Raw genomic sequence first — 24,416 nt, forward strand, 5'->3', positions numbered from 1 at the left:
TGTGTGTGTGTGTGTGTGTGTGTGTGTGCGCGCGCGCGTGCAGCATGCAAATTTCTAATGCCCAACCGGGCGAACTTAGTAACTTGATCTGACTCGAAAATATGAAGAGAATGATCTCATGACATACACTTTCATAAATTCAGTGCAGTGAAAAGAAATGACAGCTTGCGTATCTAATATGATTCGGTAGCACTACATGAATAGGTTCGTGAATGAATGTAATAGATTACACTGAACATGTATTAGCATTCCGCTTACAGCAAAACAGTTGCGCAAAGGGGCTGTCTGTGTCTGTGAACACACAAATTCGGAATGCGAAATACGTATATTCTGATTACTTGAAAAATTAATCTTACGGTTCAGGAAAAGTTAACATCGAATAATTTATAATCACACAGACTTAAATTATCGACGAGTGATGCAATAGCCACCTTCCAAGCATTTAGTGACAACTGTCTATTGCAGTGAGCAGAAACATACGACTGTTTAGCTACGCGCTGAGTAACCCAAGCAAGCATTCTCAAGCTATTGTCGCCACGTAAAACAAACCTGAATGATATGCGCTGAGCTCACAATGAGTAAACTGTGTTGGTCTCACACAATCTTTATGCAGTGCAGTGTTTGCTCAACAAAGTAGACTTCGGACAGACAAAAGCAATTTCCTTCTAAACGTCAGAAACACAACACAGTGCCTCTTCCTCTGCTCTATATCAACCCGGTTCAAGAAGTGACCAAGAGTAATCGTTAATTACTTTCAGACACAGAAAAACCACATGTTACTCACCCACAAACGAATAGCATTGGTCGAAATCAAGGGACTTACGTTTGGCACAGTGATCAAGCAAAGAGGTAGCTAAAGAATATATCGAAAGTGGTTAGAGCAAGGTCTCGTAGATTATGCCAAACATAAGCATCGCGATGCACAAAAAGGTAAAATATAGTGTGAGGAAACGAAAGTGTTAAGTAACAGACACATTTCAAGTTTATAGCGACACGTGCCATGCGTGGACGAGCATTGTTATATTGAAAAATGTCGTAATACGGGTACCACGTGCAGCCGTAGGATGTTCGCGACATATCGTTGTGCCGTCATAGCTTCCCAAACCATGTCAGGAGTAACACAACTTTTCCTCTCCAAAACACTGGATGAATTGGGCCTTTCCCCACCCAAGTCATCCCCATACTCGCCGACGATTGTCATCTGCTGTAGGGCTGAACCGCAATTGATTCCTAAATACAGTGCGACACCATTCATCTAGCTTCCCGGTCACGAAACCACACCAAACACAGTCATTTATGTTGTGGTGTTAACGAGAGCCTACGCATGGGACGGTAATTCCCCAGACCGGCTGCTGCCAGTCTCCAGCCAACGATGCGGGATTACGCTAAACGCTTCAGGGAGTCCAGTGCTTGTTCTCGGATAGCAAGTGCGGATGTGACGGGTTTACGATATGCTTGATGCACGATACGGCGATCTTCCTTTGTGATCGTCAGACATGGTTGACCAAAATCTTGACTACATATATACCTGCCCTCACAATCCGTGCGATTCGGCATCGTGCCATTGTCCCATCCGAATGAAACACAAATCGTGTGGAACTGACTATGGGATACGATAGAGGAATAATTTCGAATCTTACGTGGATGAAGTAGAGATGATTCGGAATGACATGGACTCGACAGTGATGTGCAATAGAACGACAATGGGGGTGAGTATGAGACAAGGTAAGATACACTATCTGATCCACACTGCCTGACCAAAAAAGAGAATAACCTGGAAGGTTTGGTCGGGTGTCAACCTAACTGCGTACACATACTCACCATGTAGGGAGTCGGGGGTGGGGAGGAATTGTATATAAATGCTTAGAGTTGCAGCACTCCGTGGCACACATGGAGCAGCCGGCCAAATGGAGATGCACAACAAGGCCGCTTTCAGACACTGTTGGATGCTCATAATACTGCCGCACACGAGTAAATGGCATCTCCGTGTCCTTCACGATGATCACTCAATATCTGACGCTGTTCATACCCCTTATATACCCTACCTGGACCGGCAACAACACTAAATACAAACAGCACTAGTACACTCTGGTGGCTGCTCTACCTACCACAGAGTGCACTACAATTCTAATCATTTACATACAACTCCCCCTCCCCCCAAGACGTGTATGTGTACGAAGTTACGTTGACACCCGACCATATCTTCCAGGTTCTTCTGCTTTTTGGTTCAAATGGTTCAAATGGCTCTGAGCACTATGGGACTTAACTTCTGTGGTCATCAGTCCCCTAGTCCCCTAGAACTTAGAACTACTTAAACCTAACTAACCTAAGGACATCACACACATCCATGCCCGAGGCAGGATTCGAACCTGCGACCGTAGCAGTCGCGCGGTTCCGGACTGAGCGCCTGAACCGTTCGACCACCGCGGCCGGCTGCTTTTTGGTCAGACATTGTAGATCAGATAGCGTATCTTATCTTGCCTCATGCTCGCACCATTGTCGTCCTATCACACAACATCACTGTCGACATCCATGTCATTCTTAATCATCTCTATTTCCTCCACATAAGATTTAAAATTATTCTTCTATCATATCCCATAGCTAGTAACGCAGTATTGTTCCACACCACTCCCATCCAGTCAATGACAGCCAACTGTACTTTATTCCTAATAGAAACTCCAGGAACCTCATACATCTACAATTTTGCACTGTTTTATGAATTTTTTACACTAAGCAAGTTGTATTTACATTCATGTGTCAAGACATTCCTATGACAACTGAAAATTAGGGATTTCAATAACTGAACAGTCCGTTAAATGATGACATGATACAAATTATGCTGCATATTTTTCTGAAGATTAAGTAGGAAACTTGGAGGACATAGATAAATTTTCTGCACTATTACAATTACATGATAGTCCTAACAAGAGTTCACAATCTCGCTTTTACCTAAGAGGTAGAGTTATACATCAATGTTTGCGATGGCATAAGACTTGTACATTAGGAGTTTAAAATGCTGTTGCTGTATTGTGCGGTTTCCGTAGTCTATGGAATCCAGCGGATCGGGATCTGCACACAGAATAGGAACACTTATTACGTGGCTAACAAAAAGAAATCATACATTTTAACATACAAACACAAATCAGCACACAGAATGGTAAATATACTGAAGAAACAAATTTAGCATACAGTACAAGAAACACACTACAATCATATTTACAAACAAAAATAGAAAACCAGACAAATAGCAAGAAACTTTTGTATAATTGTAACAATTTCAAGATTGCAAATCACTGCATGTGAGGATAACAAGCAAAAATTTCATACTAGATACAAAGAACAAATAAGAAACTGGAAGCATGACAGTAGCTGTTCTACCTTTACTGAACATTTAATAAAATATGAGCATGAACCTTCTAGCATGGAACAGGATATGATAATTATTAGAATGAATAGTTACCTCAGAAAGCTCTTAACACAACAGGAAAACTGTCACACACGAAGAGCCGTTGCAGTGAACCAGAAAGTAACTATTGGTCAAATCAATATAAGCAACATCTCCATGATCATTCTTGCTACTAAAAAGATAATCATCTTATCCAGACTAAATAAGAACTTCATCTCTCACCACAGACACAAAAAATTGTATTTGCCATTCCCTCCACACAAATTCCCCCTTTTTTCAGAGCAGGCCCCACCACACACAATAACACATACACATATCTCTGTTCACAACATTTGAAACGAACGTGACCTCATTTTGACGTCACACACTGTATGGGAAATGACAAGTGCCATCTACCGACTTCTGTGACAACTTGGGTGACGCCATATTGTATTTAGCCGTCTTTAGCTGAAGCCTTATTTGGTGAGTTTTATATTATAACTTATGTTCTATGAATATATGCTGTTTCAAAACACCAAAGCATTAAGGATCTCTCGAAAACGCGTCTTTATTGGTACAATTTGCTATAATAAAATGGCGAAAAACACCATATTGGCGTCAAATTAGTGGTTAAAGAATTTTCATATTTCGTTGATTTTATAACTTGGGCGTTATGAATCTATGCCGTTTCAAGGTAACGGCGCATTGAAAGTTTAACAGAAACATATTGTTCTTGGTACAATTTTTTACAATTAAATGTAAGGTAATATCACACCGTCAGGTAAAGCATTCCGGAGATTTAGTATGTGGTCGTACGTTTCCGAAATTTCACCATCGTATAGTCGATAGTGGTGTGGAGTTACAAAGTCTAAAGCAGCTGGTTCGAGCCCTGCTATTTCACAAAAAATGCAATTTTTCTTTGCATTTTTAAATGATTCTGGGACATTAATATTAATAGAAGTATGTCCCGTAGTAGTATGATACATGCAAATGCGAATAAATATTGAAAATGCGTGGACCTGGTAAAATAACCTACCACTCATAATAAGAATCATAGAAAAGACTGATACATTTGAATAAGAATTAAAAGGTAACTTAGCCTCAGCCATCCATAAAGCATAAAAGAAAATTTACAAGCTAGTTATTTTAGGAGGCCTCTTTTCCAATCAAGAATGTCTCTAGTTAATGTACTCGTACATATTCAGATGAAATCCTTTCTTGTACCATTACAGGAGGGTTCCTGCTGCTGTTTATTCTCATTTTTTCAGTTACTTTAATTAGAACATCGTTTCACAAGCACTCTTATTTACCGTTGGGGGAGATTATTGTTAAGTACTTTTCACATTAAATATGTAAATAACGAGTGTGAAGTTGGCAGATTCTCACTTTCAAAGAAATAAAACACACCAATAGTTTCAAATATTTGCAAAGAAAGTACCAGCTGAAAATATAATGACCTACTGCTTTAATTTGACTGCTAGAATTGCTATCCACACTATCTAATTATATTCCAACTCATGTTACTGAGACACGTTAATGAGCCCTGTCGAATAGATACGTTATTTGATTCAATGCTAGCTGGCTTCAACTCGTTTTTGCTTGTAAATCAGCAAGGACCACGCAGCGACAATTGGCATCACTATATGCAGTAAACATATACAATCAACACACACACACACACACACACACACACACACACACACACACACACACACGCTTATTTCAGCTTTGACAATGGCTTATTAAAGTGAAAAACACCAAGTGTCGCCATGATTCAGAGTCATTAGAGATGGAGCAGCAGCTCGTTTCAGGGAAGGATGGATAAGGAAGTCGGCCGTGTCCTTTCAAAATAACCATCGCGGCATTTGCCTTAAGTAACTTAGGGAAACCTAAATGTCGATGACCAGAGGGGGATCTGAACCGTCATCCTCCCTAATGCTGGTCCAGCGTGCTCACTGCGCCTCCTCGTTCGGTTACATTTGAATTTGGACTGGATTCTAGTTCAAAATGGTTCAAATTGCTCTGAGCACTATGCGACTTAACTTCTGAGGTCATCAGTCGCCTAGAACTTAGAACTAATTAAACCTAACTAACCTAAGGACATCACACACATCCATGCCCGAGGCAGGATTCGAACCTGCGACCGTAGCGGTCACGCGGTTCCAGACTGAAGCGCCTTTAACCGCACGGCCACAACGGCCGGCTGGATTCTGGTTAGGACGTGATAATATTATGTACGGGTAGAAAATTATTCATTTTTATCCTTATTCCAACGGAATGAGAGCCTGTGTCTTCCGACGGAATGAGAGCCTGTGTCTTCCGACGGAATGTAGAGTGATGTTGCTTACTGACGGAAGCCGTTGAGCAGGCGAAGACAGAACCATGCCTGATGCAGTGTGCACGCCCTGTCGAAGTTGAAGCGCTACTAGGTGAATTTAAGAACTGTTGAGCCATACGTCTGATTAATACTCATCTAATGAATAAACTAAAATCAGTGTTGTTGTTCTCAAAGTGTTTGCGTCGCATCCCCAAAAAGTTCCAGTTACATTTACAATATACGAGGGTTGGAACTTAAATAGTGACAATTATTTATTCACAACCGGTACAAAAGAGTTACATGTTTGCACCTGTTACTGTCCTTCAAGTAGTCACCAGCATTGTGTCGAACCCGTTTCCAGCGATGTGGAAGCCGTAGTATACCGTTAGCAGAGCCTGTTCTGTTGACGGTGCGAATGGAGCGGTCTACTGCCTGTCGAATCTGGAACAGTTTTGAAGCAAATGCGCCGGCCGGGGTGGCCGAGCGGTTCTAGGTGCTACAGTCTGGAACCGCGCGACCGCTACGGTCGCAGGTTCGAATCCTGCCTCGGGCATGGATGTGTGTGATGTCCTTAGGTTAGTTAGGTTTAATTAGTTCTAAGTTTTAGGGGACTGATGACCTCAGAAGTTAAGTCCCATAGTGCTCAGAGCCATTTGAACCATTTGAAGAAAATGCCACGAAGTGGTTCCTTCATCTTCGGAATCAAATTAAAGTCACATGGACTTGAGGCCGGTGAGTATGGTGAATGGTAAAGTACTTCCCAGTCCCATCGACCGAACGGAGCAACCATAGCTTGCCCTCTATGTACTCGCACATTGTCGTGCAAAATGATGAGTGGGTTGCGCAGAAAACGTCGCCGCTTCTTTCGCAAAGTTGGTCGCAGTTGATGCTCCAAAAACGACCAGTAATAATGTGCATTGACGGTCTGCCGTGAAGGAACGTAATGCGTTAGGGTAACACCATCACAGTCTCACACGAGAATCACCGTAACTTTCGCCATACTGGGGCTCTGACGCACTTTCGATTTTCGCGACGACTCATAATGACGCCATTCGTTGGATTGGCGTTTCAGTTTCGGCTCCTACGATGTGGCCCATGGCCACTGTTCTGCACGGCAATGCCAGTTCCCTGCACGCCTCTTGAAGACCTTGATGACATTGTCGTGCTGTACAACCTCTGGCACATTCAATCTTGATCCACCTCCGTTGTTTCTGTTTCGAAAAAATAGTGACACCGTTACGTCAGACCACTCGTTCACAAGCGACTGTGTTTCCCTCGATTGTGCGCACGCGATGACGTGGGACGGGCGAGTCCATTTGCTCGGAGGTAAGGTAGGTATGTCAACAACGTGAAATATCAGCGACAATGTAGATTCCATTGCATGGTGTCTCCACAGCAGTGTTGCCACAATTTAAGTTCCAACCTAGGTATTATTGTCCTGTTCGCTTTTGCACGTGTTTTCAGAAGTTGCCAGTAGTTTAGTGACCTACTGACCGTGATGCCCCAGATATTTGGATTGCTTTTACATTGTAATAAATTGTCCATAAATATTACATGCAGACAGCAGAATCCATATTTGTTGTTCAGAAGTAATGCTGCAACTTACTGTATATCTTCAGTAGGTTTGACTTTAGACTACACCTCCTGAAATACTCATATAATACATGCAGGTCAGTTCCCACTATTTCTTCTGCCTCTGAGGGACTGATCCGTTAGGCCAATAGATACATGCGAGGCACAGTCTCTGGCAGGGCGTGGATACATAGACTGAAGAGTGTAGGGGAGAGAATTGAAACTTGAGGTAGGGCGTTCTTCAGTTTGTGGAATTTACTCTTCATCTGTTCAGAGTAAACTTTAAACAAGCCGTTATTCACCATATTGACCAATGAGGAGATGATATTTACACAAGGAACAGTCTTGATCACTTTCATTGAAGATCCTCTCTCCAGATTCTCATGTGATGCTGTCCGTTCTAGGAAGTTAGCACACTTTTTTCTTTTCTTTTCAAAGCCAGCTTCTTAATAGGTGGTAAGTTCAATCTTAAAGTACGTTACATGTGTCTCCTGGCTGGGTATAACAGCGAACAGATGCCACCATAGCGCTGTTCTGGGCCTCATGGCCGTGACCACCATAGTTCTTCAAATAGTATTTGTCAGAACTCAAAACGTCATATACCTATCTAATTATTACACATATCATTATATTATTATCACACATATCATTATATGGGGTGGGAAAAATAAAACTGACTCGGAAAATATTTATAATACTGACACGGAACCGACCCTTATTAATCAAGAGGAAAACTGTCAATCACAGAAATTGCTGGAAACCGTGATTTCGAACCAGCAATTAGCTGCTGTCAAATGCCTGCACATTCGCTTCTCCTGCATGCTTTGTGCCGAGTACTTCACCATGTCATTACGTTTGCGTGAAGGAGAAGAGCATACGTGTTTAGTGACCAGTCAAATGCAACACAAAATAGTGTTCACAATAAAACAGGCCGTGTTCATGGTCGACTGTTACGTGAAACACAGTTCGTGAAAAACGTGTCTAGAACTGTTTGTGCAAGAATTTCAGACTGGACATTTTTGGCAAAACCTCCAGCAAAGTTTGCAATGCAGATCTTAGTGGGAAGATGCCGCGAAACGGGCTCTGTAGTGAATAAAAACTACAACTATCCGAAAAGAGTTGGAACACCAGAAAACACTGATCGAATGAAGGGCAGCCTGGAAGAAACTCCTACAGAACCTCAACGCAGTTTATCTGTAAAAGGGGGACTTGTGGAACTATCGTGTTGAAGCAATGCCAAAAAGGATTTGTACCTTTACCGGTCGCTAAAACTTCTGTTCCTCTTACTCACTCGAACGTATCGACGCAGCAAAGTACTTGGGAAAAAGTACGTGAAAGATGCACACGCGCAGCTATGTAACAGCAACCGATTGGTGCATCGAAATCACTGTTTCCAGTATTTTAATTGACAGGCAGGTCTGTTCATTAACGAGGGTCAATACCGCCTCACTCTTATAAATACAAGGGTGTGCTGAAAAGTAATGCCTCCGAATTTTTATGTGAAAACTCTTAAAGCTTTTTAAATAAAACAAATTTTATTACCATTGTGCATCTTTATTCTTTATGTCCACGTGTTCATTTCTCAACACAGTCACCCTGGCGACGAAGGAATTTCTCGCAACGAGAGACCAGTTTGTCGATACCGTCACTCAAGAATGTTCGACTCTGTTGATCGAGCCACAGCCTCACCTCTGCTTGCATCGCTTCATCACTATCAAAGCGAAGTCCTCGAAGGTGTTCTTTAAGGTTCGGAGACATGAAAGTCGAATGGAACCAAATCGGGACATATGGAGGATGATCAATGACAGTGAATCCAAGGCATCGGACTGTTACAGATTGCATACTGCTCGTTTATGGTCTGGCATTATCATGCTGAAAGAGAGGGTGCCCCATGTGTGTTAGTATCTCGTTAGCTGCACGCTGTTTCCGACGCACCGACATTGTGTTGTTACACACCGTCATATTACACGCTACAACTCGAAACCCTCTATAGCCAGAGTGTTTCAACTTGCGCCAGTGAAGGGGAAAGTCGACCGAGTAATATTCCTCACATGTTATACCTCAGCCAATATTGCGAACAGAACAGAAATTTCAGGGGCATAACTTTTCAGCACGCTTTTATTTTCCGGGTCAGTTTTATTTTTACCACCTGTAGTACAGAAAAAATAATTAAAAGACCATTGAATTTTATTTACTGTTCTTATGCATCAGTCCTCGAGTGGACAGGCTGCTTTGACTCTCAAGGTAGCCTAAACGCAATTTCGTTTGTTGCATTTTTATTTTGTATAACTTTGGTATGAACTGCCAACAGAAGGCTTTTTCATTTAAAATTGGCCGGCCGAAGTGGCCGTGCGGTTCTAGGCGCTCCAGTCTGGAACCGCGAGACCGCTACGGTCGCAGGTTCGAATCCTGCCTCGGGCATGGATGTGTGTGTTGTCCTTAGGTTAGTTAGGTTTAAGTAGTTCTAAGTTCTAGGGGACTGATGACCTCAGAATTTGAGTCTCATAGTGCTCAGAGCCATTTGAACCAGTCATTTAAAATTAGCACCTCTGCATACACTGACGGAAAAAATCACAACGTCATGAAGGAGTTGGGCAACATAAACGAAAGTTGGCGGGCGTGTTTCTACAGCTGAAAGATGATGTATATCGAAATTTCGTATCAGTTGCATAAGAGTGGCGCTGGTAGTGCCACTGTGACTATGCAAATCAGGTTTGCTTTATGTACACGATGTAATGGTAGTGAGCGTTAGTGACGTTCGGAACGGGGTGAGTTAATGTTAGTCACGAATTCCTTCAAGGCGACAAAGCGCTGTTACCAACAGCTCACTAAATTTGAACGAGGTAGTGTTATAGGGCTTCGAGAAACTCGATATTCCTTCCGCGCTATTGCAGAAAGACTTGGCAGAAGTGTAGCCAATGTACATGATTGCTGGTCACGAGAAGGAAGAGCTTCGGGTTCAGCGCACGAGCCGGCCGCTGTGACCGAGCGGTTCTAGGCCCTTCAGTCCGGAATTGCGCTGCTGCTACGGTCGCAGGTTCGAATTCTGCCTCGGGCATGGATGTGTGTGATGTCTTTAGGTTAGTTGGGTTTAAGTAGTTCTAAGTCTAGGGGACTGATAACGTCAGATGTTAAGTCCCTAGTGCTTAGAGACATTCGAACCATTTTCAGCGTATGACTCCACCGCGTCGCACTGCATCTGTAGCAGGAATCTGAACAGCACTTGGTGCCACAGTGACACAATTAACTGTTAAAAATTGGTTACTTGAACGACAGCTCCGAGACAGACGCCCTGTGGCTTGCATACCAATGACTCCAAACCACCGTCATCTGCGGCCTCAGTGGTGTCAAGAGAGAGCTCATCGGAGGGCAGGATGGAAGTTTGTTGTGATTCCTGCCGAAAGCTGGTTCAGCATCGGTGCCAGTGCTGACCGCGTGTTGGTTAGGAGCAGGCCAGTTGAGGGCCTGCAGCCATCGTGCCTGCGTGCTACACACCCTGGACCTACAAAATGGCTCTGAGCACTGTGGGACTATACTTCTGAGGTCATCAGTCCCCTAGAACTTAGAACTACTTAAACCTAACTAACCTAAGGACATCACACACATCCATACCCGAAGCAGGATTCGAACCTGCGACTGTAGCGGTCCCGCGGTTCCAGACTGTAGCGGCTAGAACCGTTCGGCCACTCCGGCCCCTGGACCTACACCTGGAATTATTGTCGGGGGTACGATTTCGCACGAGAGCGGGAACACTCTCGTGTTTATCCCACACAACCTGACTGCAAATTTGTACCTCAGTCTGGAGATTCAACCTACTGTGCTGCCATTCGTGAACAGCATTCCAGAGGGTGCTTTCCAACAGGATAACGGTCTACCACATACCGATGTTCTAACCCGACATTGTCTACGTACTGAACATCATCGCCCAGCAACTCCACCTTTATCCACAAACAGCATTGACCGTCCCTGTATTGATCGACCATGTGAAACCGACATGGAAATCCATCCAAGAAATGGACATGCGACTCCTGTACAACGTAATGCATGCACGTTTGCATACGTCAATCTGGTGATTCAACCTACTGTGCTGCCACTCATGAACAGTATTCCTGAGGGTGTTTTCCAACAGGATAACGGTCGCCTACATACCGCTGTTCTAACCCAACATGGTCAACGGAGCCTGGAAATGTTGCCTTGGCCTGCTGTCCTCCAATCGAGCACATATTGACACCATCGCCCAACAAAACCGTTATCTACAAACAGCATTGACTGTCCCTGTATTGACCGGCCAAGTGCAACAGACATGGAAATCCATACAAGAAATGGACATGCGACTCCTGTACAACGTAATGCATGCACATTTGCATGCTTTTATCCAACATTCTGGCAGTTACAGTGGTTATTAATGTACTAGAATTTCATATTTGCAACGGCTTATCTCGCGCTTGCATTAACCTGTGTTCTTGCAATGTTAATCACTTAAATATGTTACCTAGACAAATCTATTTCGGAAATTTCATTACTCTACATTAATTATTTCTCGGTGTTGCAGTTTTTATTCGTCAGTGTATATCGGTTAAAATAAGGCCTCTGCATCGACGATTCAAATCATTCTTTTTACACTTATCCGACTACTGTAGTTCAATTCTTTTATCTTGGCGATTCGAGCATGCCCGCCCAGACGTGGAAGATTGCTGAGTTGCCAGTTGCACGCGCCAAGAGAAGCAGCGCCATAGTTTAGTTCACAAACTTACGTTTAGGGGGGAGCGCACAGTTTATGAAGTAAAGTCACCACGGCCGGATTAACCCTCTCGCTGCTACAGAGACGTGCTCCCCGCATTCCGCGCTGTGCAGACACATGGTGTTTCGACTGCTTTGACACACTTTATCATTCGACTTCACAAAAACTATTTGGCCCAAAAATTTGATTTTTACACGTCTTCTTGACTGATACCTTCCCCCCATAGATGACTTAATTTTGTTTCGATGTTCAACGCAATTATTGTGCAGCATTAGGTGTAGTAAACCATTGCACGAAATTTTGAAGAGTTTGCAGAGGTAAAAGTCCATAGCGTATACTTTCCGTATGGTCGATTTTAGTTGCCACTAGAAATTTTAAAAAATTACATTCAAACGAATAAAATTCATGAAGTAAAACAATTCGATGTTGTTTGTGCCGGCGCATCTTTCGCTTAGCAGCCCAACTTTTTCACCATTACGCTAACGCAGCTCGTCATTCAATAAGCCTCCCGGAGGACTTTAAAATATCACGCAAAATACCGACAAACACTGTTGGTATGACTATGAATTACTCACGTTTCGTCGAAGTACAATAGGAAATAAACAATTACCGCTGTTCTTTATTGCGAAAAGCGGTTAGTGAGAATGATACAAACACCTTTCCTTGCTATCTCCTGATTTGGGAGGCTTATTGCTTGTTTGGTTTAATTAATTAATAGAATATGAAGCAATTGGTATAAAGAATGCTTTTTCCAAACTTTCTATAAAAGAAAATCTGCTATCAAGACATTGCTTTTGTTCAATTACTTTATTTATGACGGAACGTTTCTAAAACTGAAAACACTCGTCCGTGCTCTGCACTGCAGTCGAGCTCTGGCAACGTCGTTCTCTGTTCATTGCCTGATAGGCAATTACATCTCTATCACAAAAACTTTCAAGACCAGGTACACTGGAAACTCCGCTACCACCTCTTACTATGGCAACGGTGAACCATCCATTTCCATGTGAAAAAGTGTCGTTTACATCCTAGCTGAAATTAAGAGAACATCCAAGAAATACGCAGGGTCCATCGGCGACGGCATGGGCTGCAACACTCTTCACTGGAATGCGATTCTTCTTGTCTCCTGATGTTGTTGTAAGTTCAATATTTTCTATAGTTTTGTAGACAGAACAACTTACAACAACATCAGGAGACAAGAAGAATCGCATTCCAGTGAAGAGTGTTGCAGCCCATGCCCTCGTCGATGGACCCTGCGTATTTCTTGGATGTTCTCTTAATTTCACCGTTGCCATAGGAAGAGGTGGTAGCGGAGTTTCCAGTGTACCTGGTCTTGAAAGTTTTTGTGACAGAGATGTAATTGCCTATCGTACTTATCATATGTTTGAAATTGGTAGTAAAGATTTTGGTAAATCAGCTTATGACTCAACATCTCCTCTTGTCTTGTATACACGTAGTAAGAGAAAAATTAATCAAAATGAGTCTGTATTTATTTGGGTTAAACGTAAAGGTGTATGTGAACATGTAAAATTTGTAGCTGATTGCACTTTATATTTCCATAAATAAAGATCTGTAGCGTCAACCATTAACCGGACAAGGGTACATCTAGAACCGGAGGCTCAAGGATGCAACAGTTGTGCTATGTAAACACTCTTTATCTCTTGGCGTAGGCGGCGCGCCAGCGGGGTCGCGCACACCTAGTTCTGTGACGTAAGATGCGCAAAAAGAACCTAAACTCGGCCGCCGTCGTAAATGACGCGCACTTTAGTAAGTTAGCTTCAGCGATACAAATTTGTTTGCAGGAGGAGAACGAGGAAGAGGGTGAGCTGGAGCAGGAGCAGGAGCAGGAGCAGGAGCACGAGAGCGACGGCAACGGCACGGTGGCGGAGAACGCGCGGAACCAGCAGAAGATGTCGCGGGAGCTGAGCGGCGAGACGGAGGACGGCGAGGAGGAGGGGGAGCCGGCGGAGCGCATCGCGGCCGAGCTGGTGGCGGCGCACCGCGTGCACGAGCTGTGCGCGCGCGTCGGCGGGCCCAGGTGCCGCGCCGGCCTCTGCTTCCGCGACGCTAGCGCCAGCCCCAGCCCCCCGCCGCGCGTGCGCGCGCTCTTCCAGCTCGACGAGCTCCCCGAGCCGGACGAGTACCACACCCCTCCCGGCCCTAACCAATCGGAGAACGGCTCTGCTCGGAGCGTTGCTAGCCCCCTGGCGGACGCTGCCGGAAGCGCGAATGTCACCCACCCACCTAGAGAACCGGACGTGTGCGCTTCCGTAGGCCATTACCCACTATTTCCCGTCGGAGGTAACCTGGAACAGTTGCTTTTAGAGGAGCAGGGAAAACGTTCGAATGTCTGTGGTCGCGTTTCGAACGAAACGGTGAAGCAACCCGTTGACGACCAGAAAGCAGACACAGCGTACCTCGTCTCCAACGTAAGTATCGCAGTTCTGTGCACCCACTCGTAAGTTTTCTTTCCGAAATAAAGCAAACTTGACAGCTCTTGCTAAATCTTCCTCAATTTCAATGACACCAAAAGCAAAAAATACACTACTGTCCATTAAAATTGCTACACCGCGAAGATGACGTGCTACAGACGCGAAATTTAACCGACAGGAAGAAGATGCTGTGATATGCAAATGATTAGTTTTTCAGAGCAACACAAGGTTGGCGCCGGTGGTGACACCTACAACGTGCTGACATGAGGAAAATTTCCAAACGATTTCTCATACACAAACAGCAGTTGACCGGCGTTGCCTGGTGAAACGTTGTTGTGATGCCTCGTGTAAGGAGGAGAAATGCGTACCATCACGTTTCCGACTTTGATAAACGTCGGAGTGTAGCCTATCGCGATTGCGGTTTAACGTATCGCGACACTGCTGCTCGCGTTGGTCGAGATACAATGACTGTTGGCAGAATATGGAATCGGTGGGTTCGGGAGGGTAATACAGAACGCCGTGCTGGATCCCAACGGCCTCGTATCAGTAGCAGTCGAGATGACAGGCATCTTATCCGTATGGCTGTAACGGATCGTGCAGCCACGTCTCGATCCCTGAGTCAACAGATGGGGACGTTTGCAAGACAACAACCATCTGCGCGAACAGTTCGACGACGTTTGCAGCAGCATGGACTATCAGCTCGGAGACGGTGGCTGCAGTTACCCTTGACGCTGCATCACAGACAGGAGCGCCTTCGATGGCGTACTTAACGACGAACCTGGGTGCACGAATGGCAAAACGTCATTTTTTCGGATGAACCCAGGTTCTGTTTACAACATCATGATGGTCGCATCCGTGTCTGGCGACATCGCGGCGAACGTACATTGGAAGCGTGTATTCGTCATCGCCATACTGGCGTATCACACGGCGTGATGGTATGGGGTGCCATTGGTTACTGTCTCGGTCACCTCTTGTTCACATTGACGGCAATTTGAACATTTGACGTTACATTTCAGCAGGGTAATACACGACCGCATGTTGCAGGTCCTGTACGGGCCTTTCTGGATACAGAAAATGTTCGACTGCTCCCGTGGTCAGCACATTCTCCAGATCTCTCACGAATTGAAAACGTCTGGTCAATGGTGGCCGAGCAACTGGCTCGTCACAATACGCCAGTCACTACTCTTGATGAACTGTAGTGTCGTGTTGAAGCTGCATGGGCAGCTGTACCTGTACACGCCATCCAAGCTCTGTTTGACTCAATGCCAGACGTATCAAGGCCGTTATTACGGCCAGAGGTGGTTGTTCTGGGTACTGATTCCTCGGGACCCTATGCACCCAAATTTCGTGAAAATGTAATCACATGTCAGTTCTAGTATGATATATTTGTCCAATGAATACCCGTTTATCATCTACATTTCTTCTTGGTGTAGCAATTTTAATGGCCAGTAGTGTACTAGCAGGGTGTTCGAAATTTCCCTGAAAAGTTCCCCGTGCTCGTAGAGGGCTGTGGACAGATAATGCTTCGAATAGGCGCTATTTTCGGGATCATACTCTTGCCGCACTGCATGATCAAGCACGTGAAGTAACGCATTGCACACTACAGCATTTATTTTGTGAAAAAGTTAGAGTAATGTAACGCGATTCTGGTAGTTATTAAACTTCTAGTCAACTAACAAGGTGAGGCTACGACGTTTGGAACGCGGATTTACTGGAAACTTCGTACACTCGTAGTACTCCATGAGGACAACAAAATGTGTAAGCAGTAGCGCGTACTTCTCAATCGTTACTGAGAAAATCACATGATAATTTTGCTCGTCAAATATATATATACCTGTGCGTGGCCATTTTTACCATGAAGCGGGGGCAGCCGAGTGGTGTCGGCACGGTAACTCAACGTGTTAGGTCAGAGGGTGTAATACAAAAAACTGAGTGAAAGGATCAACAACGAACTTGAACGGATGTCTTGTGATATCCGCAACGACCGAACACAACGATCAACAACGAACAAAATGCAAAAAAAGATAAAAAGGAGGGTTAACTGCTCTCTGTAATAAAAAAACTGAGCTCATGGATCAACGACGAACTGAAACGGGTGTATTGCGACGTCCGCCCCGAGCAGATGCAACGAACGTAAACGAACAAAATGAGATTTTTTTGAAGTGGTTATCGTTCAAGCCAGGTAATCGCTGGATCGAGTCCCGTTCGTCAGTTTTTCTTATTTTCAACACAGTCATTTCCTTTACTATTTATATTAAAATTGATATAAGGGGGAAAATACGTATAATCGCATGAATTTTTATTAAATTCACAATGTTATTTGGCAGTCTACAAATTTTTACCATCACAAATAATATGATATTCATAACTATCGACTAGTAAACGACCAAACGCATAAAGGGATACTGAAAATTTATGCTTGTACGTGTTTCGAGAAATCCCTTATACTTGGAAGGAACCTGAAATGACTTCCTACCTGCAAGTTTTGACCGGCACAGACGGCTTTCGAAAGATGTACAATTAATCGTCGCTTTCGACATTACGAGTACAAGTTGCAGGATGGTATTTTTCGTAAAAACATGGAAAACATAAAGTTAAACGGCTCCAGCTGCATTGAATAAATGCTATGTTTCCGCATACACAAGATCTTTTGATGTTTTCTGTGGAAAACAAACCTCGTTAACATTTTCAAAAACCTCTCTTTCAGCCGATAATTTGGAAACAAACCACGCATAACGCAGTATTTCCTTAAATATTGGCGCTGATAATTGGTCATGCTGTATCGAGTGTATTTTAATAGCGTCTTCACGAGAAGCAATTTCTCGTTCTCTTTCGATTAAATACGAACAATTTTGTAGACACGGACAAGCATACATTTTCAGTATCACTTTATACGTTTGGTCATTTACTAGTCGACAGTTATGAATATTATTTGTGATAATAAAAATTTGTAGACTGCCAAATAACAGTGTAAATTTAATAAAAGTTCATCCGGTTACACGTATTTTCCCATTATATCAATTGTTATATAAATTGTAAAGAAAATGACTGTGTTGAAAATAAAAAAAAGAATCTGACGAACGAGACTCGATCCAGCGATTACGGAGCTTGAACGCTAACCACTCGGCTGCCGCCGCTTCATGGTAAAAATGGCCAAGCACAGGTATATGTTTGACGGCTGAAATTATCTTGTGATTTTGTCAGTAACGCTTTAGAAATACGCGCTACTGCTTACACGTTTTGTTGTCCTCCTGGAGTACTACGAGTGTATGAAGTTTCTAGTAAATCCGCGTTCCAAACGTTGTGGCCTCCCCTTGTAAGTAGAATGGTAAGTCTCTAGTGTTTTCTGCTGTTCTAGTGAAACTGGATGCGAATTGTAATAGGAAGTAAAGTCAACGAATGTGTAATATGTTTCATTTGTCCTTTCGGATTGACAGTTGTTACGTCATTAGTTTATTGTTACGAGGGCTGTTCGGGGAGCAAGATCCGACCAATCGCGAAATGGATACCACAGTGAAAACCCTATGAAGCTTTCCACAGACGTGTTAGATAGTGTCTCTAGTATGCCCGTCGATCGCGTCACGTCGCTTTTTTTCAATTCTGAGCGTACAGTGAGCACGTAAAAATACCGAGAAAATACAGGAGGATTCAAAAAGAATACCACAACTTTAAAAATGTGTATTTAATGAAAGAAACATAATATAACCTTCTGTTATACATCATTACAAAGAGTATTTAAAAAGGTTTTTTTTTCACTCAAAAACAAGTTCAGAGATATGGCCCCCTCCAGACACTCGAGCAATATCAAACCGATACTCCAACTCGTTCCACACTCTCTGTAGCATATCAGGCGTAACAGTTTGGATAGCTGCTGTTATTTCTCGTTTCAAATCATCAATGGTGGCTCGGAGAGGTGGCCGAAACACCATATCCTTAACATACCCCCATAAGAAAAAATCGCAGGGGGTAAGATCAGGGCTTCTTGGAGGCCAGTGATGAAGTGCTCTGTCACGGGCTGCCTGGCGGCCGATCCATCGCCTCGGGTAGTTGACGTTCAGGTAGTTACGGACAGATAAGTGCCAATGTGGTGGCGCTCCATCCTGCTAAAATATGAATTGTTGTGCTTCTTGTTCGAGCTGAGGGAACAGCCAATTCTCTAACATCTCCAGATACTGTAGTCCATTTACAGTAGCACCTTCGGAGAAAAAGGGACCAAAAACTTTATTGGCTGAAATGGCACAGAAAACGTTCACCTTAGGCGAGTACGTTCATACTGAGTTGTTTCCCGCGGATTCTCAGTGCCCCATATACAGACATTGTGACGGTTGACTTTCCCGTTAGTGTGGAAAGTTGCTTCATCACTAAACACAATCTTTGAAACGAAAGATTCATCTGCTTCCATTTGAGCAAGGATAAAATCACAGAAATCGATTCTTTTAATCTTATCAGCTGCAGACAGTGCTTGAACCAATTTCAGACGATAAGGTTTTATAACTAACCTTTTTCGTAGGACTCTCCATACAGTTGATTGTGGAATTTGCAGCTCTCTGCTAGCTCTGCGAGTCGATTTTCCTGGGCTGCGAACAAATGCTTGCTGGATGCGTGCTACATTTTCATCACTCGTTCTCGGCCGTCCAGAACTTTTTCCCTTTGCACAAACACCCATTCTCTGTAAACTGTTTATACCAACGTTTAATACACCACCTATCAGGAGGTTTAACACCATACTTCGTTCGAAATGCACGCTGAACAACTGTCGTCGATTCACTTCTGCCGTACTCAATAACACAAAAAGCTTTCTGTTGAGCGGTCGCCATCTTAGCATCAACTGATGCTGACGCCTAGTCAACAGCGCCTCAAGCGAACAAATGTACAACTAAATGAAACTTTATAACTCCCTTAATTCGCCGACAGATAGTGCTTAGCTCTGTCTTTTGTCGTTGCAGAGTTTTAAATTCCTAAAGTTGTGGTATTGTTTTTGAATCACCCTGTAGTTTGAATGCGTGTGAGAGATTTCGCCTAATTTCATGCAGCCCAGAGAACCAAACTGCCATTCATTTCCTTCTTCATGACAATCCTCGGTCGCATACTGCAGCGTTTCCGATGGGAAGTATTCCATTATCCACCATACAGCTCGATCGTGACTCCCTCTGATTTTCATCTCTGCTCACATGAACCGCGGGTTGTGAAGACAACATTTTGACACATAAAACATGCTGCAGATCAGCGTAGAGAATTGGCAAAAAGCGTGGGCGGCTGCGGTCTATGACGAGGCTATTAGAAAGTTAGTAGAATGGTACGAAAAATGTCTCAGTCGGAGCGGCGACTATGTAGAGAAGTAGCCGGAGGGCGTAGCTAACTGTTGCAAACAAAACATTTTGGATTTTCACTGTCGCTTCCATTTCGCGACAGATCGGACCTTACTTTCCGAATAGCCTTCGTACAAATGCAGTAATTACCGGTCAACGTAGGACGGTTGCGGCTGTTGCACCGAGCATTGGCAGAGGAGTCCAACTCTCCGGTTTGCGTGTTTATTAATGCAGCACAGAAACGATATATCTCCGGAAATGAATTCCTATTCAAACGATTATCTACACAGCGCCATCTGCACGTCGAAGGAGCTTATAAGGGAAAGTTACAAACACCCTGCACAGCTTAAAAACCAAACAAAAATAAATAAAAAACATTACCCGATTATATATTTCAATCTGCAGCATGCGAAACCCAGAGCTCTTCGTTACATTAAAAATTTTCCTCCTAACTTCAAACACGATTCAGATGGGTGCAGTTGTGACAGTCATAAAATGCTATTACTAAAGAAAATAAGTTTCCTGAATTAGTGTGCGATCATTGTGAAACTTTTGTGATATAAACCATTTAGATTGTTTAATATATGTTTTTATTTATAACATCGGTTCGGCTACCGCCATCATCAGACCAAAACTTAAAACTTGTGGCACAACGTTCAGTGTCTGTATCGATAAAATGTTTTATTGATACTGACACTGAACGTTCTTTTACAGCTTCTAAGTTTTGACCTGATGATGGCGGTAGGCGAAATGAGGTTATAAAGAAACATATATATTAAGCAGTCTAAACGGTTTTATTTACAAAGTAGGCCGTGGCGTCACGAAAGGGCTGTTCAAGTTAATGTGCACATTCAAAACTCTTGTTAAAGTGCAGGCACTTCCACACAAGCTTTTTATAGTTTTATTTTTATGTCCTTCGAAGCACATTGATTATTTACACTATGACAATAGTGAAATGGATAATGGGACATATTTTTCCGAATAATAGACGTTATGTAAAAGTTATTGAACTTACAGAAGCAAAATTTTTTAGCTTTTTAGAAACATGTAGTTATTTCTATTATTACCTTAAAATAATGAACTGAGTATAACAGCAGTCACCATACGTTTTCCTCACTATCCTGAAGAACAAAAAAGCCAAATATGGCACACAGCAATTGCTGGTTAAGATCTTGGAAGAATTATCCAGTGCGATATACATGTAGACCCATAGATTGGGCTATTTCAGGTTTTAAGACGGAATACTATGCCACTCTTTTTTACTAGCTGGTTTTCGAATGTTGAATAACATGGTTCTCTTAAACTGTTGACAGAATTTTAATTCTGCAGTGCATTTACAAAAAGGCAAAAAAAAAATCATGACAGTCTCTTCAGATTATTCATTACTGTGATAATTAGAAAAGTAGCGTTGTTTCCCAGGATCTTCAGTATCTGCTACCAGCAGGTAACAGCTTTTCTTGATTTGGCAAGGGTGATGTAACGTAGCCATAAATGGTTGGCTTTACGTTTACATGACCAGGATTTCAATCGGAACGGTTCCACAGCTACTACTGTAGTGTTTGGTTTACTTTTATCACTCCCTTATACAAATCTATTGTTGGTTACTACCCGAAAAGCACTCTGACATCCTGTCCTGTGTTAAATACCCTAACTGAAACATTAGTCACTATTCCGTCTCCAGTGATGCTGGGAATAGGTACAAAGATGGTAGCTGTCTATTGGGTACAGTCTGTACATAACATCGTTAAATGAAAGAATTCGAAGTCTTTGCTTGCGTTTATTGTCTGAGGTACAGCACTTTTCCCTTTCTTTTCAATTTTTTGCCTGGAGTTATTCTGACAAAAGAACCATTGATAAGTACAAACTCTCTCTCTCTTGGGTTAACATTGAGATTAACAATTAGCAATATTTTTAAATACATACAATAGTCCACACTTTACGTATGTCTTTATATTCGGACAAGACATCTAAATGAGTCGTTAATAAACGAAAAGTAGTTTGTTTGTAGGTGTTGAGTCTTCTCTGAAAATCACTGCATCCATTGAGTCCTTAGTCTTACGCGTGCTTATCGCTGTTGGGTCTGCAGTAATATTGAACTGTACAGATGGCATCTCATGAGACTGATACTTTCGGCGCTAGGTAGAGAAACATACATCGTCGAGAAGCTGTTCGATTGTGTAGAAAATTGTTAAACAGTCCGTTTCTATCGGAATGGTGACCAGTGAGAGGCACCCATAAAAGTATCGTTAATTTCTTCCACATCCCCACATTCATAATTAGAGTTATCTGTTCCACCAGTTCTACACAGATGCTTTCCGAAACCACAATATTTCGACTTCAGCCGATTAATGGTTGTATATCGTCTATTTGACATACTCTTCTTCATCAACCGGTGTTCTGCAGGTAATTCCATGTGTATTTGCCTGTCATGTCTGCCTCTAAGTAGTGATATTTTCCACTTCACATGCAGTCTATTTCTCTGTTGCTTTTAGAATACAGTGCGTAGACTGGAATACGGGATCATATAGAGTTCCTGACGAATCCCTGTTATACAAATTTATCTGGCCATTCATTGCTAGAAAAATCGCGTTGTACCATTATTCACAAAATCGTCAAGCTTTTGTACAAAAAAACTCCTGAAAGTAGTACGTCAGTCATCAGTCTGCTATCGCAGCGATCTCTTAAGAGCAAAAGCAGGATCCCTTGGCCAGCTCAGTACCCACAAAAACGAAAGACGAGAATAGGTAGTTATAGCATTTAGGGAGTGCGAATAGTAAGCCTCAATGAAAATGCAAGCTTTATTAAACTCTACGCCTGACCATGGCCGATTCTACAACACCTAAAGTCATACATTCCATCCTCCACTGGTTGTCCTGCGACTAACGTGCAACACGTAATTAGAACTCCTGACTATATCATGCACCCAACAATTTACTCAGAATCAGCTTTTCCTACAAGATTTATATTTAAATAAATAGTACATCCAAGTTACACTGTAGCTTTGTGTGTGTAGTCCTACTACACCCAAGCTTGCAAGCAGAACTTTTTGCTTTTCGGATTTGGGCAGTACTCAGTGATAAAACAAATGTGTGACGCTTCTACCTGGTAGTGCAAAACCATGACGTGTGGGACTGCTCGAATAGCAGTTTAAGAAAAATTATCTAATATCGTACGCCACCGTCACTTTTACTTTTCAGTCTTACAAACAGCATTCAATGACAGTTTAGGTTCGCTTTTTTGACAGGTAATGATAGGTCAGCTTCATCAGCTAACCTACGATGGTTGGAACTTAAATAGTGACAACTACTTATTCACAACCGATACAAAAGAGTTACATGTTTGCACTTGTTACTGTCCTTCAAAGTAGTCCAGCGTTGTGTAGAACCCGTTGCCAGGGATGTGGAAGGCGTAGTATACCGTTAGCAGAGCCTGTTCTGAAGCGAATGCCACGAAGTGGTTCCTTCATCTTCGGAATCAAATCAAAGTCACAAGGACTTAAGTCTGGGGAGTATGGTGGACGGTACAGTACTTCCCAGTCCCATCGATCGAACAGAGCAGCTAGAGCTGGCGCTGTATGCGCCCGCGCATTGTCGCGCAAAATGATGGGTGAGTTGCGCAAAAAGTGTCCCCGCTTCTTTCGCAAAGCTGGTCGCAGGTGAGGCTCCAAAAACGAGCAGTAATACGACTTAAGTTATTGTGACTTTGACTTGATTCCGAAGATGAAGGAACCACTTTAGTTTCAGAACTGTTCCAGAGAATCGACAGGCAGTAGACCGCTCCATTCGCACCATCAACAGAACAGGCTCTGCTAACGGTATACTACGTCTTCCACATCGCTGGAAACGGGTTCGACACAATGCTGGTGACTACTTGAAGGACAGTAACAGGTGCAAACATGTAACTCTTTTGTATCGGTTGTGAATAAATACACTCCTGGAAATTGAAATAAGAACACCGTGAATTCATTGTCCCAGGAAGGGGAAACTTTATTGACACATTCCTGGGGTCAGATACATCACATGATCACACTGACAGAACCACAGGCACATAGACACAGGCAACAGAGCATGCACAATGTCGGCACTAGTACAGTGTATATCCACCTTTCGCAGCAATGCAGGCTGCTATTCTCCCATGGAGACGATCGTAGAGATGCTGGATGTAGTCCTGTGGAACGGCTTGCCATGCCATTTCCACCTGGCGCCTCAGTTGGACCAGCGTTCGTGCTGGACGTGCAGACCGTGTGAGACGACGCTTCATCCAGTCCCAAACATGCTCAATGGGGGACAGATCCGGAAATCTTGCTGGCCAGGGTAGTTGACTTACACCTTCTAGAGCACGTTGAGTGGCACGGGATACATGCGGACGTGCATTGTCCTGTTGGAACAGCACGTTCCCTTGCCGGTCTAGGAATGGTAGAACGATGGGTTCGATGACGGTTTTGATGTACCGTGCACTATTCAGTGTCCCCTCGACGATCACCAGTGGTGTACGGCCAGTGTAGGAGATCGCTCCCCACACCATGATGCCGGGTGTTGGCCCTGTGTGCCTCGGTCGTATGCAGTCCTGATTGTGGCGCTCACCTGCACGGCGCCAAACACGCATACGACCATCATTGGCACCAAGGCAGAAGCGACTCTCATCGCTGACGACGACACATCTC

At 43.4% G+C, this 24,416-nt stretch overlaps 1 protein-coding gene across 1 annotated transcript in view; it reads left to right on the forward strand.

Moving 5' to 3' along the window:
• LOC126183761 (retrotransposon-like protein 1) overlaps window positions 1–24,416 on the forward strand; it is a 332,033-nt gene that overhangs the window by 244,897 nt on the left and 62,720 nt on the right. Inside the window, exon 3 of the mRNA XM_049925989.1 lies at window positions 13,815–14,050. Within this exon, the coding sequence (XP_049781946.1) occupies window positions 13,815–14,050 (236 nt within the window). The remainder of the gene's footprint in view (window positions 1–13,814; window positions 14,051–24,416) is intronic.

The sequence above is a fragment of the Schistocerca cancellata genome, chromosome 4 (genome assembly GCF_023864275.1).
Source record: "Schistocerca cancellata isolate TAMUIC-IGC-003103 chromosome 4, iqSchCanc2.1, whole genome shotgun sequence".
In the NCBI taxonomy this organism is placed as follows: domain Eukaryota; kingdom Metazoa; phylum Arthropoda; class Insecta; order Orthoptera; family Acrididae; genus Schistocerca; species Schistocerca cancellata.